This window comes from Aethalodelphis obliquidens, unplaced genomic scaffold (assembly GCF_003676395.1).
Source record: "Aethalodelphis obliquidens isolate GAN/ISIS:26980383/991018 unplaced genomic scaffold, ASM367639v1 scaffold10, whole genome shotgun sequence".
Classification (NCBI taxonomy): Eukaryota; Metazoa; Chordata; class Mammalia; order Artiodactyla; family Delphinidae; genus Aethalodelphis; species Aethalodelphis obliquidens.
In genome coordinates this window covers 15,354,906-15,374,436 of record NW_020837954.1, presented here as the reverse complement: position 1 = coordinate 15,374,436, position 19,531 = coordinate 15,354,906, and the positions used below count along the sequence as shown (strand labels likewise).

Here is a 19,531-nt window from a genome sequence, read left to right as displayed (position 1 = left end):
CTCTTCTTTCTTTCACTTTCCAACTTGAAAAAATAGTCTATTTCCCCCTGAAATCTGGCTTTTAACACCAAATGTAATGATGCTTTTATAATCCTCATTCTACTTATTATTTTACCCAGGCATTTCACACAGATCCTTTCTTTTTAGCCTTTTTTCTAAGCCTATTTAGCCTATTTTCTGTACATAAATAGTATAATATTTATTACCTATACTTAATTGCCTTTCCTTTCATAATCATACTAATGTGCCAGATGACTAATAATAGAACACAAACATGAGTTAGAGAGACATTCTAAAGATACTGAGTCCAAAGCTCAAAATGACATGCTGCCTCAATACAATTACCTTACAGTAAATCTCAACATTCCCCACTAAAAACAGTAAATATCTTACAAATGAAGAGAAAAACAAGAAGAAAAAAAAACTGCATAGGAAATCAGTGAATGAACTAAGAAGATTCAAATTCTGAAATTTGCCATTAGACAATATCCTGGTTTTCTTTAAAATACAGTGAACTTTGACTTTTAAGAGTATTAATTTGTTGCTTTGGGTCGTTCATGTCTATTTGCAAGAAAGAGAACACATTTTTGGTTAAGATAACTGAATGGGAAAGACCCATATAAAGCATTAGTTTTGAGCCTCAAAACTATCGGCAGAAGTAAAGAAACTAACTAATGGAGCCATATTTATTAAAAAAAACTAGCTGATTTTATTATTATCAATGCCAAACAAGTCTTTAAATCAATTAATATTTATTTAATTAAGCATAAAGTTACTTTCACATTTGTCTACAACCATAGTAAATACAGTTCTTGGAATAAAGACACAGCCTTTGGAGTTCAAATTATCCCCAACTGCAAGATTACATATATAAAACTCTCATTATTGTTTATGTGATAGTGGATGTGTTAAATTAAAATAATTATACTATCTAGAATAAAATAAGATGGAAATAATTTACTCATAAGATTCATATTTAAATCATCTTTATTTACAAAATACTATCCTGAGAATTATAATTCCATTAAGCTTCAATTTGAGCAAAAATATAATCACTTAAGTAACAGCAGTTACTTAAACTGAAAATGAGAGAGAAGTCAAAATTACTTTTGAGGAAAGACCCAACAATATTGTCAAGTTTCTTGCTGTGGTTCTGGATGTTCAGTAGTAGGCTCATTTGAGGGCGGAATCAGCCCTGATGGGAAATCACTTCTACTTTCAGGATGCGGGGGTGGAGGGAAAAATCCAGCTCTTGGGGGAAGATAATGAGGAAAACCTCTTGGTGGATAGACATTTCTCACTGTTCAAAGAGATTGGTAAAAGACATTTTTTAACTTTCAGCACCTGTACTGCAGCCCCAGTAAATCATTAGCTTATAACTGCTAGTACCTATCTTTATTTTCAAAAGTTGACACCAGAATAATTACCTGATCTAACAAATGAATTTTTACAACATTGAGCAACACATATTCTCTTCAACTACATGCGATTAAAGGGAATATCATTAATCTAGGTGCAACTTTTTTGTCCTAATGAAAATCTAACATCTTAACACTTTTTGAAAAGGAGAACAATTATTTCAAAATCTAGTAAAACTTGCTCTAAAAAAAGCTTTCATGTAATATAATTTTCACGAGACTTAAAACTCAAGTCTAATTTGATACTACCCTAAAATATTTCCAATTATATCAAAAACTGTCTTTAAATTTCCCAATTAAAATTCATTTTAATTCACCTTAAACTTTAAAAATAGAGGTGGAATGAGGGAAGGAATGACTATATTAGGCAAATGATAGGCTTTTTCCTAGTGTTTGGTAACCCTGTATTTATTCTGCTGAAACCTATAGTTCTAAATGGCAATGCATAGACATAAAAGCAATAACTATTCCGTTTTTCGTATGTGAGGCTATGAGGAATTTCAATAAATTCAACAATTAGTCCAAACATGATAAACACATTTTAGGTTTTAAACAAATAAGACTGCATGGGAGCTACTTATGAAAAAAAGATTTTAAAAAATACTTTAGCCAGTGATTTTAATGCAAAAATATAAATTGAAATTACTTTTACTAATTGACAGAGTACCCAATTTCTATCAAATAAGATACAAACAATTTTAGTCTTAACATAAGACTGCTGCAAAGAGCCAATGATTTTCTTGATTACTGAATCATAGAAATAATTCCACATTATTAAGATGAATCAAGTTGAAGCCTCATTACTGATGAGGCCTCATTACTGATGGCTGGCTATCTTCCCAATCTGGAAAAGTAATGGCACACTCACAGAAGCTGAGAAAAATTTTCCTCCACTGTATTACTACATGAATAGAAAGTAAAATTAATATTTCTGATCTACTCTATAAGACATATATTAAGCTTAAAAAAAAGCATACTTGCAAATAGAGGAGGTGCTGGGCCAGGGAAATCCCTTGGTGGAAAATAATCGCGGGAAGCTCCGTACATGCTTCCTGGAGGAGGTGGAGGAAAAGGAGGACCCCTTCTAATGAAAGGGCCCCTTGTACCCATTGGAAACAATGGGCCTCTGATTGGAGGGTGAGGTGGGGGAACCAAGCCGGGGCCAGGTGCTTCATTTTCAATGGGATGAGATGAATCAGGCACGTTTAAATTCTACAGCAAATTGACAAATGGCAGTCATTAAACAACAGCAAAATTTGCAATAGTTTTCCTGAAAAGCTTAGGCCTAGAAGAAAGCATCTAGGCACCTAGGCAGAAAGCAGTCTATGATATCCTAAAAGGCTCCAGAGAAATATTCAGTTTTCTACATCAGATGAATTTTAGCTATCATGAATATTTTATTAACTCAACAGAAAACAGCTTTAACCAACAAAGTAATAATCTGGCTAAAGATAAAACATAAGAATAGTCCAAGAGTACCAAAATATACATTTCTTTTATCAAGCATATACTGAGAAAAAGAAATGATGCTTATGTTAATATTTCCAAGGTGACCAAAAACCAAGACTGTAAGCGCAGTAAACAGAAAACATACTTTAAAACATTAAAATAAAAATCCAAGGGGGAAAATTCAAGTTCTTGTTTAACTATATAAACTAAATCAAACCTCAAGTCTGTACCTTGTACTTTATCACCATAGGGTACAATCCAGAAAGGAAATAGCTATAATGTTAAGTACGAAGTATATTTGTGGAAAATAAAAAAGCAGCTTTTAATCAAAAACTAGATGGCTAGCTAAATTTCTATTCTAGTAAACCAAGAGATTAGAAAGATCCTGAATACATGGATAAAATTCCACTTTCAATACTTACTCCAAGATCATCTTTGCTATCATTTCTACTGGATTCCATTTCTGAAGACACTGGCCCATCTAGACATAAAAGTTAAACCGTGAAAAATACATGATTTATCGCTCCATTCTTAGATCAAGAGATCACAAAGGACACTGACAACCAGCTTGACACCAGCATCCTGTATTAGGGCCACAAGAACAGCTTGAGGTCCCTGGAAATTTTGGCAGACTCACGAGTTCTGCAAAGGCATGTGACTGTGGTTTCCCTATCCTGTGCCTAGGCAATCCTGAAAGGAGCATCATTAAGGAAGCTTCCAGGAGGTAGCATCCCTCTCCCTCCCTCCTTCCTTCATATTTCTCCTGCCTTCCTTCCTTCCTTTCTTCCTTCATTTTTCTCCCGCCTTACTTCTTTCCTTTCCTTTCTTCCTCCCTTCTTCCCTCTCATCTTTCCTTCCTTATTCCTCCATCATGTAACACAGACTAACAATTGGATTAGCCACTGTTTCAAAATAAATGTTTCTGGACTTTATCATCAAGAACTGCTCAGGCTCTAAGAACATAAATTCAAACAACCCTCTCTCCGACCAGGACCACCTATCCTCTCCTAGCCTTCTCATTTAGTTACTCCCGCTATACCTGTCCTTGGATTTCACTGAAGCTTCCAGTCCTCTGATCTCTCAGTTTCCTCCTTTCTTCATTTCCTTCCCTAATTAACAGACTTCAAACTCCATCACTAACAGCCCGTCACTAGTGTCCTTATCCTATTGGCCATTTTTCACATGTGCTTGACAACATTCAGCCCTGGATTAATTCAACTCTCTGCTTCCACTCTGCCTATACCTGAGCCACTTAGCACTTGTGGGGGGTAAACTACACCACAGAGCCATGTAGACTGTCTCCACTCCAGGCTGGCAGACCTCTAGCCACATTTCCAGCTGCCTGTTGCCTAGCCTTCCTTCTGCATCTTCTAAGCCAGTTTTCCCTTCAATTTGAAACCTCCATTCTCCTCAAACCTACTATACCAGTCACTTAGAAACTCCCTTAACTTTTTGTAGTCAAACATATCAATGTATCAGCCACTATATTCCTATGATCTTACTTCCTATTATCATGGGAAAGGATTCTTCTAGACAATCTAAGACCCTGATTCTGTACTCAGAGTCCCACTCCTCCAGCTTCCACAGGGATCTTCCTCTCTCTGTTGCCTCCCTCCACCCTTTCGGCTAGACCCATCCTATCAGCAGGTCTCTCCCAACTACTATTTTAAAATAAGACAGAAAAAGAGAAGCACCTCCTTACAGCTAGCTCTCCCCTTCACAGTGAAAAACTGTTCTATATATATTATTCAGAATGCCTCCCATTTTGTCCTCACTGTAGTGCAATCTAGGTGCAACATCCACTGCTCCACTGAAGTTACTTCCCCCAAGATAGAAAAGTCTCTTTTTTTGCTAAATTAAAATAGAACTTTTAGTCCTCATTTAATTTGTTTGTTTGTTTTTTTGCTGTACGCGGGCCTCTCACTGTGTGACCTCTCCCGTTGCGGAGCACAGGCTCCAGACGCGTAGGCTCAGCGGCCATGGCTCACGGGCCCAGCCGCTCCACGGCATGTGGTATCTTCCTGGACCGGGGCACGAACCCGTGTCCCCTGCATCGGCAGGCGGACTCTCAACCACTGCGCCACCAGGGAAGCCCCCTCATTTAATTTTATTTCTCACCATCGTTGACTACTCCCTCCCTCTTTAAGTCCTCTCAGCCTTCAACTACTGGGATGGCACCCTCTCTACCTCTCCTTTCTAGCTGCTCCTTCTCAGTCCCCTCGGTGGGCTCCACTACTCCTCAGTGCTGTCTCCTCAGAATTCCACCCTCAGCCCTACTCTCTTCTCATTCTTGACTTGAGAAATCTCATCCACTCCTACAGCTTTAATTTGATGTATATCACTACAGACTTCCAGACGTATAATTCAGATCTAGATATTTCCCCCAGGACTTCAGAGCTTGAAATGCCTACTTGAATAGTAGTGCAGGTGTATCACAGGTGCAGCTAAGTCTGTAAGTTCAAAATGTAACTTATAATCTTCCCTGTCAAATGTTCTGCTGCTCCTTGTTCCTTGTCTCCAAACAATGAATGGTCCAAGTGCCCTAGCCAAGAACCTGAGCATCAGCCAAGACTCCTCCTCCTCCTTCACTACCACATGCCTTCAATCTTAAGTCCTCCCAATTCTATCTTTTCTGTGTCTGTTCACATCTATCTGATCTGCTAAGTCACCACCATCAACCCTGTAGACTTGTCACAGTCCCCTAAAAAGTTACCCTCCTGGGCTTCCCTGGTGGTGCAGTGGTTGAGTCTGCCTGCCGATGCAGGGGACACGGGTTCGTGCCCCGGTCCGGGAGGATCCCACATGCCGCGGAGCAGCTGGGCCCGTGAGCCATGGCCGCTGAGCCTGCGCGTCCGGAGCCTGTGCTCCGCAACGGGAGAGGCCACAGCAGTGAGAGGCCCGCGTACCGAGAAAAAAAAAAAAAAAAAAGTTACCCTCCTTCCAACCTTTAACCGCACCCTCCAATCTATTCCCCATAATGTAACCAGAGCAATTTCTCTAAAATGCAGATCTGATCTGATTATTTCTCTGTTTAAAGTCCTTTAATGTGTTCCTATTATCCTGCAAATAAGTCCAATATTTCTGAACAGGTTTGCAGGTCCTTGAAAACTTTATGCACTGCTTACCTCTTCACTACTTGTTTCAATATTCCCTGACGTGCACCTTCCACTCCATGTTGCAGCCATAATTTAAGAGGCATTCTTAATTCTAAGTCTTTAAAGATGCTATTCTTTCCTCCCAAAACATTATCAACATCACTTTGGCCCAGCTAATTTCTCCTTTAATTCTCAGCTTATATGTCACTTCCTCCAAAAAGATTTTGACAATCCCACATTCAAAATACCGCCACCTAGGGCTTCCCTGGTGGTGCAGTGGTTGAGAATCCGCCTGCCAATGCAGGAGACACGGGTTCGATCCCTGGTCTGGGAAGATCCCACATGCCGCGGAGCAACTAAGCCCGTGTGCCACAACTACTGAGCCTGTGCTCTAGAGCCCGTGAGCCACAACTACTGAGCCTACATGCCACAACTACTGAAGCCCACACGCCTAAAGCCCATGCTCTGTAACGAGAAGCCACCACAATGAGAAGCCCACACACTGCAACGAAAAGTAGCCCCCGCTCGCGCAACTAGAGAAAAGCCCATGTGCAGCAGCGAAGACCCAACACAGCCAAAAAATAAAATAAATTTATAAAAAAACAAAAATACCACTACCTCTCATCTGGGTTAGTGGCTAGTGGCCCATATGCTCCCATAACATTTTGCACTCATTACTTTTGTCACTATATAGTGCAACTGCCTACAGACCTTTACTAGACCTCAAGGTATAAGGAATGCTGACCTATTCACCACTGAAATACAGCAGCTACCATAGTGCCTATCATACAGTAAGCATTCTATAGGTATTTAGTGCATCAATGGCAGGGTTGATGCACTAAATTGATCCACTACCCTCTCATTTCAGTATAGGGATCAAGACAATGGCTCTGGAGTCATACAGACATGGGATCAAATCCTGGCTCTAATACCTCCTACCTGAGACCGTGAGCACCTTTTTGAGCTTTGGTTTCTTCATCTGTAAAATCAGGATAATAGCATCTACTTTATAGGTTCATTGTGAAGATTAAATGAGATAATTCATTTCATTCAATAAACATTTACTGAGCACTAGTGCTAAGTTAATGTATCAACTTATCTCTCACCACTCTCCTTCATGTAAATACCATAAACTGATAAACCAATAATAACATATTACATATATAGAAATTTTTCTATTTACAAAATACTTCCACACACATTAACTCATTTAACCCTCTTAAGATCTTGTATCAGGGGATTAATAGCTCAGTTTTACAGCCATTCTCCATCAATAACTCATGCTCTTTTGTTTTTGCTTATACTGTTCATTATTACTAGCACAGACCCTTACCTCTTAACTAATTTTTCAAATTCCCTCAAAAGCAGCTCAAATGCCACCTCCTTCATGGAGTTTTCCTTTATCCTTCAACTATATGGGAGCTCTCCCTTTCTGTGAACATAACATATTCTCTCATAGGACTTACTATTCTAACCACTATTAGTTAAGCATATATATTTGTCCTTCTCTCCTATTTAATTATTAGCTTCTTACAGCTAAAAACTATACTTTACTGTAATTATATTATCTACCACGTCATGCAGGCTACCTTCCAAACAGAAAGCACTTTAAAATTATTTGCTAAATTGGATACTGTTCTATTACAAAAAAAAATGGACATGTGAAAAATTTTAAATAGTATTAGTTTAGAAACAGATGTTCAATCATACATGTACTTTCATTCCATTAAGCTTGAATTAACGAGGGAAAACAATTTCAAAAGCCAAACAATTAGAAATAATTAACTTAATTATAATAACAGAAAAACAGGCCACAGGTCTGCTTTTTTGCCTTATTATTCAGAGAAGAATGAGTTTCTAAAATAATACATGTTTCAACTGGATAAATGCCTCCCCTAAAATATATACCCTTTCCTGAAGAAACCTTCAACTCATAAATTTTAATTTTCCACTTACTTTTAATCTTTTTATTTCCTTAATGTTATGTACTTCTAATAGATTCACTGGATATATATATTTCCCAACTTCAATGGGTTGCTGTGAAGTGGTTTAAGAAAAAGAGCCCCTGACAAATAGTTGATTGCTCAGTAAAATTTAAATCTACCTAAGCATGAAAGGTTTAAACAAGGTAATTGATTAACCCATCAACAGAGTATGCACTCAAATTATTTTTCTGGTAGACTGTAACATATCCATTCACACCAGCCTAATTTCCCTAACTACTAAACAGGATATATGTCAGTGGACTGGAAAAACTAGAAAATTAATCACGGAACACAGTAAAATTTACCGTCTTGGGTTCATATAGTAAACTCATCACAATGGTGCCCAAACCAACCACCAACATATGTGCAGACGCCATGGATGTGTACAAAATAACAAGAAACATAAAACCAGGAAGTTCTCAGGAAAGAGACTGTGGCCTTAAGAGCTAAGCAGAGATCACAATTATATTAGTCCTTTATGCAGCTTCCAGTTCTTTAGTATGCCACCATTATTAAAAAACACATACACACAAGTATTTCTTACCCGTTTTATCCAAAGATGGCATATTAAAACTTCTGAGTTCTGCTGGTCCAGAAAGTCTACCAGAATTAGAATAAAATCTGTCTTGCCTTTGTGGAGGAAGAACTGGATCAGGATACGGTTGGCCTAGAAAACACGTTTTTAAAATATCTTCATTACGATAAAAATAAATCGAGTTTCCTTAAGTTTCATATAATGAATGTAGATATTTTTCTTGCTTTCTAAAAGACTGACACAGGGACTTCCCTGGTGGTGTAATGGTTAAGAATCCACCTGCCAATGCCCGGGACACGGGCTTGAGCCCTGGTCTGGGAAGATCCCACGTGCCGCGGAGCAACTAAGCCCGTGAGCCACAACTACTGAGGCCTGCACGCCTAGAGCCCGTGCTCTGCAACAAGAGAAGCCACAGCAATGAGAAGCCTGCGCACCGCAACCAAGAGTAGCCCCCACTCGCCGCAACTAGAGAAAGCCAGCGTGCAGCAACAAGGACCCAATGCAGCCAAAAATAAATAAATAAATTTTAAAATAAATAAAAGACTGACATATATTCTGGGTAGATAACAGTGGACAATTTTAGGAAAATTACACACTTTACTAAAGGCAATAACTTTGCTTTTGCAGTAAACACAAGTATAAATGCTACCCTGGAGTTTGATAGATTCCATGACTATGTGTAAATTAGAATATATGAACAGAATTTAGTTACATATATTAACTTTCAATTTTAATAACAGTGGAAGGAAGCAGATACATCAATATATCAAAAAAGGCTGTGAGAAGCTAGCTACTAGCAAAGAAAGAAAAAACAGAATATGCTGTAAACATAGCAAGAAATTTAGCAGAACTGACAACGATAAAAGAAATGGTCACCAAAGCAGAAAGAGTTATCATTGAGGTCATCAAGTGATCAAATTTTCAGTAACTTCAACATTTTGGAATTTAGCATCCCTCCAAGACTAAAGGGAAAGATCTCTGACTCAAAAGAGGAATGGAAGGTTCACAATACTCAGATTAAAGATATCTGGAGAGACACAAATTTAGGCACAGACTCTGAGGTGCTTCTACAGCCAGACTCCTTTGTCATTTACAATGACAAACTGGTAATAATTCATGGGTCTTTGTGGAACTCATCATTCTTGAAAAAATATAGGTAGTCTATCTCATCTCCGATAGGTGATGGTAGACTTTGATAGATTAAGTAGGCATTTGCCAATCTCCAAAAATATGGCAAAGGACAAAGGGGATAAACTGTGTGACTCTCCCCCACCCTAACAGATACAGACAGATGGCCTCAAACTACCTTCCATGACTGTCTCAGGCTGTGGTTCATAATATGAACTCCATACAATGTTGGATGTCACTTGTCATCTGACTCAGCCACATGGGACCTTATTGACACATCTTTCCCACACAAAGCGAAGGATACCACCTGGCAACAACTAGAGTCAATGAAGAGAATATTTAATGAGCTCTCAAGGTTCGAGGGATGTGACTTAGAAGAGGAAGATCCAGATAGTCTTGAAGGCTCATTTCCTCCCCGTTTCAGAGCTGTCTCAATGGTCTGAATGAATTAGCCCAGTGGAAGAAAAGGCCAATAACAACCACTGAGATCTAAACTGAATTTTCCCTTTCTACTTTAAACATGGGATTAATTAAATGGCAGAGCTGGGCAAGGGGATAAGGATAAGATGCGGAAACCTGAAAACTTCCCAACTCTTTCTCAATCAGCTCTCAAGATACCAAATCATTATTTTGCTTCTAAAATACATCCCCACAATATCAATAACCTCAGAAATACAAAATTTTGCTACAAGTATTCTATTTTATCAATTATATGTCCACATTGCCCTCCTCTGGGATAATTAAATCTACCAGCTCCTATTATGTGCCAGGCATTAGTGATACAAAGTTGGTTTTGATACAGTCTGTGCCCTTATGGTGACAGAAACAAATAAATTAATGCCTTAAATAAAAGGGCATACAAATAATATGAGAGATGGCCTATCTAATTCTGATTAGAGGAGTCAGAAATGATATCACAGAGGAGGTAAAGCTTGCCCTGAAAGAAAAATAAGGAAGGATGAACAAGTAAACAATGGTATTCTGGTCAAATTCAAATACACATATACATGTATATGTACATGTACACACACACACACATTTAATGTAATAAGATAAAACTATGTAGAAAGCATATGACTAATCAAAGACTAAAATACAAATAAGGACATGAATGGTTCCCTTCTTTTTTGCCTTTTTACCTTTGTTTCCTACCACCCTTCTAAGAAAAGAGCTGATTAAAAAGAAATAATGGGAGAAGGAAAAAAATCAGAGAAAAAATGAATAAAAGAGTGGGAAGGAATGTACAGTGCATTGTGAAGCAATTTCGTAAACTAAAAATCAGAAAAAAATTCAAGATGTCTAGTTCAAACAGAAGTGTTATTCATCTCTTTTCATTCCAAAACAAGTCTTGGATTGCAATAGTTCCTTGGGTAACTGTTTAATAATTTGGGGGTCTATCACATAACAAGAACATCAGCATGGTTGAGAAGAGAATTATGAAGATGGATAAAGGGTTTGAATTTTTTTTAATTCAATACTGTTTGCTAATCAAGTACAATAAGCATCTTCACATAGAATGTGAAGAAATAGTTTAATCTAATGATTAAGGAATTTAAAAGGAATGGAAAGCAAAATTTCCAGGAAGTAGTTGATAAAAGCATTGATATGGACAGGTTATGGCTCTGGAATAAAGAGACCGATGGTACAGAGAAAATGTCTAAGAAACAGACCTATGCAAATATGGACATTTAAGATAAAAGTGATATTTCAAATTGATATACCAATATACAGTATTAAAACAACTGTCTATCCAATGGGGAAAAAAATAACTCTCCAACTAAACATTAAAACAAAAATAAAATCCAGACTAAAGGCTTAAAAATCAAAACAAAATTTTAAATATTTAGAAGAAAACAGAGAATATATTTTTAATCTAAAGATAAGTCTTAAAGAAAACAAAAATTCCATAAAAATAAATTAACTTACCTATAACAAAATTTGAAAACTTGTTTTTTGATGTATAACAATAACATACATAATAATAAACTAAGAAAATATTTGCAAAATATAAAAGATTAGTATCCAAAGGATACTAAGAATTCCTATTAAGCAAGAGGGAAATGGATCAGGCAATTTACAGGAGGAAATACAAATGATCAATAAATATGAAAAGAGGCTCAAGCTTACTAATAATAAAAGAACTACAAAAAATAATCAAAGGAAGAAAAATGAGAAAACTTTTAACTCATGTGGCTGGAAATATTCAAAAAAGTTTTACATCAGGTATTGAAGAAATAGCTACTCTCAAATTCTTCACACATAACTACTCTTGAGGCCAAAGGGCAACATTTATTAAAACCGAAACTACACATATCTTACTTCCCAGCAATTTCATTAACTGGACTCATCTCTAAAGAACACATGTGTAAAACAAAAAGTGTTAATTGCAGCATTGTTAGTAATGGTGAAACACTGGAAACACCGTATATGTTCATCAGAGGAGATTAGATAAGACTGGATAAATATATTGTGGTATATTCATATATTTATTTATACAGCAATTAAAATAATAAACTTTATATTAAAATGGAAAGAATTCAAGAATATATGCTGATAAAAACTTGATAAAATAGAAAAATACTTTTAAAAAAATCATATATAGACTGTAACTTTACACACATTAAACTCATGAGTGGTTGCCTCTGGGAAAGAAGGAACGTAATGACCTTCGGAAAGGAAACAGAATAGACTTCAACTGATATAGTGTGCTATTTATTTTTATGTTTTATGTACCCATTCTCTCTCTCCCCTTCTCCCTCCCTCTCTCTCTCTCTCACACACACACACACAGCTACATATATATATATATATATATATATATATATATGAAACAAACATTAATATGTAAATTCTGGGAGGTGATATACAGTATTTTGCTATATTATCTATGTTTTTGTTTCTTAATCTGTAAAATGGGAATAACACTCTTAAGATTCTTCAAATGATTAATATAAAGCACTTAACATAACATCTGGCACAAAGTAAGCACCCCAAAGTAACTGTAATGATAAATTAAATTTTTTATGATTATAAACTATATTAAAACATAGTATTGGCTAGTTTCTTTCAAATCTAGGACCATAAGCTTCAAGTAGATATTCAACATTGCTCTGTAATCATACCACATTTCACTGACATTTAAGCAGCTTCACTCTCCTAAATGGCTACTCTGTACCTTTTTCTCCCTCCAAATTTCTGACAATCCCCTCCTCTCCTATCCCAAGTTAATGATCTTGCATATCAAGAAACTTGATGCAGGGACTTCCCTGGTGGCGCAGTGGTTAAGAATCCGCCTGCCAATGCAGGGGACACGGGTTCAATCCCTGGACCAGGAAGATACCACATGCCACAGAGCAACTAAGCCCGTACGCCACAACTACTGAGCCCGCGTGCCACAACTACTGAAGCCTATGCGGCTAGAGCCTGTGCTCCTCAACAAGAAAAGCCACCGCAATGAGAAGGCCACGCACTGCAACGAACAGTAGCCCCCGCTGGGCACAACTAGAGAAAGCCCACGTGCAACAATGAAGACCCAATGCAGCCAAAAATAAATAAATTTATTTATTAAAAAAAAAGTACAAGGAGGGGAATGACATAATTCACCTTTAATGCATATCTCTCTACATTAAGTAGCACAAGATCTGCTGAGAATTAAGATTCTCATTCTTCTCTATTACTTCTCTATTCCTAGAAAAGGAGGCTGTGAGGCTAGATAGAGGAACAGAAGGACACTGAAGTCAGAGTACTGAAAGATCAAGAGGGGCACTGAGAGGTCAAGAATACCAAAGGGTGAAAAAATGATAAAAACTGAAACTTTTTTCATTAAAGTATCTGTGGTTTTCTTACTTTTTTTTAAACTTAAAATTCTAACAAAATAAAGTATTTACATGAACTTAGACACAATTACTATCTTTCTTGTTAGATTCATGAATATATTACTGATTAATACCTGCACTACATATTATTTGTAGATATAATTCTCAAGAATCAGTTAAAAGACTAAAAGCCAAGAATCCTGCAGATTCATACCCTGACAGTCAAAAAACTATCCTTTAAATTCTAGCATTACTTTTCTTATTTGAATTATTTGTTACTAGTATTGTTGAAACATAGTTACTAATTACAGTTTATAAAAAGCATAAGAATATTTTGATATGCATGCCTCTTAAAATGTATTAGTAACTACTAAATATGGGAGTTAAGAGATCGTATTTTAAGACTTTCTAAAAACTTGCTTAAATTATTACTCTTCAAGATTGCTTACTATGCACAGCTTTGTAAATAAGAGCAAGTACAAAGAAAACAAGGCAATTACTTAAGTGGAACTAAACAGAAAAATCATATATTCCTTTCTTCCAAAAGGTAATTTTAAAATCTAAGAAATTATGTTACCCCAATATATTTTTAAAAAGATAGTTATATAATAAGTGAAAACACATTATAAAAGTATAACCCCTCTGGGTAGACTGCATTCATGACCTCAATTCTTCACCCTTCCTTGTATCCCTGTTCTTAAGAGGTAGAATATATATCCTGCCCAATGGTTCCAAATTCTGTCATGTGACTTGCTTTGCCAATCAAATGTTAGCTACTGTGATTCAAAGAGAGGTTTTAAAAAGCACTTTCATGTGTTTGCTTTTCTACTCCTGAACTTCAACAGGATGAGAACCGCACAGAATAAAGTTCCACTTCTTACAGAATGAAACACTGAGCAAGGTAAGTCACACTGATTAAATTTTTGTTGCAGTCCAATATTTATTAAGAATTTATAATGGGCTTGTTATTTCCAGAACATTTTCCTGTTAAAATTCTAATTCTGATTACTTATGGTATGTGAATATTAACTTATTTATATTATTTATCAAGAACTTTTTTCTGCTTTAATTGTAAAGATTTCTATCTAAATTCATAACATGAATAAAAATAATCAGAAAACTGTCCCTTAATCTGAATGCTGGTTTATAGGTGTGCTCAAATTGTAAAATAATCATCAGGTTAATATGCTTTAAAACACCTGCACTTTACTATATGTGTATTGTATCCAGATAAGAAGGGTTTTTTTTAACTTTTGATTTTAAAATAAAGATTCCCAGAGAGCTGCAAAAATAATACAGAAAGTTCCTGCATACCCTTTACCCAGTTTCCCCAAATGTTTACATCTTTCACAAATATAGAGCAATATAATAACCAGGAAACTAACATTGGTCCTATGACTAACGTGTATAGTTCTTGCCATTTTATCACGTGTAGATTTGTGAAACCACCACCACACTCAAGATACAGAACTATTCCATTACCAAAAAGATCTCTCCATGCTACCCTTTAGTCACATCCACTCTCCTCCCCCTTCCATCCCTAACTCATGGCATCCACTAATCTGTTTTCTAGTTCTATGATTTTGTCATTTCAAGGATGTTATATACATGAAATCATATAATATGTGACCTTCTGAGACTTTTTTTTTAGTCAACATAATGCCCTTGAGATCTATTCAAATTATTGCATATATCATTTCTAGTTCATTTCTAGTTCATTTCTAGCTTGATTCCACCAATGTCAGAGAACACACTATATGATTTCAATTCTTTTGAATTTGTTAATGTTTGTTTCATGGCACAGGATATGATCAATCTTGGGAAATGTTCCCTTGGGGCTTGAAAAGCATGTCTATTCTGATGATGATTTATCTGATGATTTTTGAGGATTTTTTTGGTGGTTGCTCTAGGTATTAACATAACTTATCACTGCTTACTGGTGTCAACATTTACCAATTTGATTAAATTGTAGCTTGACCTAGAACAGGAACTCTCCCAATAAGAAGTTTTTAAGAACTGAAAAAGGTATGTTCATCAATTAGGTTTAGAAAAGAATGTGTAAATAGTCTTTGGTTTTACTAACATTGTATATTACAATACGCTATTTGGTCTACCAACTAGATTGAACATTATCTAACAAATTCAGCATTAACCATTAATACCTAACTAAATTTTCTTTTTTTTTTTTTTTTTTTCGGTACGCGGGCCTCTCACCGTTGTGGCCTCTCCCGTTGCAGAGCACACGCAGGCTCAGCGGCCATGGCTCACAGGCCTAGCCGCTCCGCGGCATGTGATCTTCCCAGACCGGGGCACGAACCCGTGTCCCCTGCATCGGCAGGCGGACTCTCAACCACTGTGCCACCAGGGAAGCCCTACCTAACTAAATTTTCTACTACTCAGATAAACAGATTACACAGCTCACTCAGTTCATCTCTCTCACTGTATATAAGGACTGAGGTCCAAAGAGATAAAACAAGTTTCAAAACACATAAAACGATTAAAAAGAGTGAAGATTAGAAACCAAATTTCTTAATTTCCAGTCCAAATACTTTTTCAGCTGAACCATTCTTGCTCTACAACATGCACTCTAAATTATAAACACATAAAAGAATGTTAGATGAACATATACATTACACTGCAGAATTCTGGAAGAAAAGATGATTAAAACCTATATTGGTCTATTAAAAGATTGATTTGCAGCTAAAAATAGTGAAAATAAAATGTTGATTACTTGAAGAAACTAGATCTATACTGTTAACAAAACTTCTAAGTAATAAAAATATCTGAAATATAATATACAGGAAAAAGACAAGTTAGAGTATATCTTTTTTGACTATATAAGGTAAGAACATTCCCCCCACCCCGAAGTATTTAACAGTGCAAAAACAAATGATTCCTTGGAATTATAGAATCATTTAAAATTATTTCTGCTTACTCATCTTAAGTAAAGAAATTTTTTTTTAATTTTGGCCAGGTACTAACATGTTAAGGGAATATATGAATTTTACAAAGTATGCTTAATAGGACTAAATTACAGAAAATCTGAAACAACTACGGAGGCCACATCATTCAGAAATTTAGTTATTCTTGTTGTCATTATTTTTTAACACAAGTGTTTTAAACTAAAATATTTTAAAATTTAAGAAAAATCTTAAAGACACAATTATTACTAGAAAGCAGGACTCTTCATGAGTCCTGATAATTCAACATAATATAAAATGTACGTAGGGGGAGATTAGATTATTGCCATCTCTTATTTTATGCAAGTCCACATTTTAGAGCTGAGAAAACAGTGACAGGTAAAATGAAAAACTCAAGATTATACAAAAAATTAATATCAGTGTTATGATAAAAACCTAGGTCTCCTCCTTCCTTATTCAGTGTTCTAATTTACCAATTAGCTAAGAGTAATACAAAATAAAAGAATCAACCCAGAAACCTGTTCAGTGACTATTTAGATGAAATAGGAATGTACTGAGGGCAAACACAAAATATTTTTATAATTTTACTCTAGGTGAAAACAGGGCTAATAGCTAAATACATTTATCAGCATTGCTCCAATTCAAGTAGAATCTTTGGAGTCATTTAACCCCACTCATTCGTAAAGTATAGGACAGTCTCTAAAATTCCTTTGCTCTTTCTGTAGAGTTATCCTATTTCATTAAGATTAGCACTGGCACAGGTGCCCCTGTGTTAAACCAAATGGATCAGTTACATTATTTGGAAACACTCTCTATCGAATGGATATATATCTCTTCTATGAAGACGTTAATTCAGAAGCTCACGATTTTGAATTTTCAGTTAGACTTTGAAAATAATGGATACCAGGTTCCACTTCTAGCATGGCAGATTCAGAAGCTCACAATTTTGAATTTTCAGTTAGACTGAAAATAATGGATACCAGGTTCCATTTCTAGCATGGCAGAGTAAGCTCATAACAGAATGACCCTCCTACATATAATAAGTCCAGACAATTTACAAAAAATAACTACCTGAAGTGTAGTTACTATAGAAAACAGTATCAAAGTTCCTCAAAAAATTAAAAATAGAACTACCATATGATCCAGGAATTCCACTTCTGGGTATTTATCCCAAAAAAACCCAAAAACACTAACTTGAAAAGATATCTGCATCCCCATATTCACTGCAGCATTATTTACAATAGCCAAGACATGGAAACAACCTAAGAATTCATTGATGGATGAATGGATAAAGAAAATGTATATACACATACAAACAATGGAATATTATTCAGCCATAAAAAAGAAGGAAATCTTGCCATATGTGAAAACATGAATGGACCTTGAGGGCATTATGCTACGTGAAATACAAATCCTGCATGATCACACTTACATGTGGAATCTGAAAAACCAAAAACCAAACTCATAGAAAAAGAGATTCGATTTGTGGTTACCAGAGGCCGGGGGAGAGAGAAGGGAAACTGGGTGAAGGGGATCAAAAGGTACAAACCACCAGTCATAAAATAAATAAGTACTAGGGATGTAATGTACAACATGATGACCGTAGTTAACACTGCTGTATGATACATAGGAAAACTGTTAAGACAATAAATACTAAGAGTTCCCATCACAAGGGAAAAAAAAATTTTTTCCTTTTTTTTGGCTGAGTCACGGGGCTTGTGGTATCTTAGTTCCCCGACCAGGGATCAAACCCAGGCCCCGGGAATGAAACCACCGAGTCCTAACCACTGGACCGCCAGGGAATTCCCAAACTTTTTTTCTTTTATTTTGTATCTATATGAGATGATGGATGTCACTAAACTTATTATGGTAGGTAATCATTTCACAATGTGTGTAAGGCAACACATTGTGCGGTACACCTTAAACTTACACAGTGCTGTGTGTCAATCATGTATCTCAATAAAACTGGAAAAAATCAAAAAATTTAAAAATAATGAAATAAATAGCTGAAGACTCAGGACCATGAACAAAAGTAGGCAGATTTGGGAAAGGAGTGGGAACTTGAAAGAAGGGACCCATATGGGGTGAGTTTTCCTTTATAGTTTAGCCTGAAAGCAGACCACAGTCAAACTATAGCACAGAGCAGTCAAAATTCACAGAACTTTCTGGCTTGAAAAACCAAAGGACAGAGCTCATGAGAGCCAGAGAAGTGGAACCTAAAATTCTGAGTTTTCTGCCCAAGTCTATTGCTGCCCCTGAACCACACACATGTGAGGCAAACTTAAGCAGTTTTCAGCAAAGGCTAAAAACTGAACTGATATTTGAGCTGCTACCCACCACAGGAGAGAGTAAGTCTACAGTTTCACCAACTTAATTGTCTTGTAACACAAAACAAACAACAGTCTTCAGAGAAATACGGTAGAATCCTGAACCTCCACAATGTCTATAATACAATCCAAAATTAATATACAAAGAAACAGAAAAATGTGACCCATTCTTAAAGGGAAAATACAATTAATAGAGGCCATCCTCAAGATGACCTTGATGTTAGAATGACCATACAAGGACTTTAAAGCAGATATTGGGGTTTAAAAAAATACTTATAGTGATTTTTAAAAAGTAAGAAATTTCAGCAAAGAAATCAAAACTTAAAAAAAAAAAGGAAATTCTAGAACTGAAAAATACAATATCTAAAATAAAATTGTACTGGATGGGCTTAACAGCAGACTGGAAGTGACAGAGGGAAGAGTCACTAAACTTGAAGACAGATCAAAAGAAATTATTCAACTGAAAAAAGAAGGGAAAAAAATTGGAAACAAAATGAAGAGACTGAGACCTGGGACAACACCGAAATGTCTGAAAAATTACAGGTTTCAGGCAGTTTTTAAAGGACATGTAAAATTTGTTCCAATTTTATGGATAACAGTCACTACTATTTGAGCTCTAGTCTCAGCTCCTCACCTGGCTGTTTTAACCTAAGATTGTTAGCTAATCCCTTCAGGGACTCAATGCCCTTCTCCATTTAGTAAGGGCACTGAATAGATTAGTGGTTCTTAAATTTAGCTAATCCTCAGAACCTCCTAGGGAGTTTTTTAGAAATACAGAGCTTACCTCCAGAGTTCATGTTCAGAAGGTGTAATATAAATCAACATTGTAAATCAACTATACTTCAATAAAATTTACCC

At 36.1% G+C, this 19,531-nt stretch overlaps 1 protein-coding gene across 6 annotated transcripts in view; it reads right to left on the bottom strand.

Annotated features, from left to right (window-relative positions):
• Positions 1–735: 735 nt before the first annotated feature.
• Positions 736–19,531, bottom strand: part of MIA2 (MIA SH3 domain ER export factor 2) — a 109,490-nt gene continuing 90,694 nt past the window's right edge. For 4 of the 6 annotated variants that reach the window (XM_027111112.1, XM_027111116.1, XM_027111114.1 and 1 more), the window contains 4 exons: positions 8,492–8,614; positions 3,290–3,348; positions 2,396–2,630; positions 970–1,300 (listed from right to left, as the gene is read on the bottom strand). In XM_027111112.1, coding sequence (XP_026966913.1) covers positions 1,134–1,300; positions 2,396–2,630; positions 3,290–3,348; positions 8,492–8,614 — 584 coding nt within the window. In that variant the 3' untranslated portion in view covers positions 970–1,133. Of the gene's footprint in view, positions 1,301–2,395; positions 2,631–3,289; positions 3,349–8,491; positions 8,615–19,531 lie in introns of all 6 variants that reach the window. The other 2 variants (XM_027111115.1, XM_027111117.1) reach the window with 2 other exon arrangements.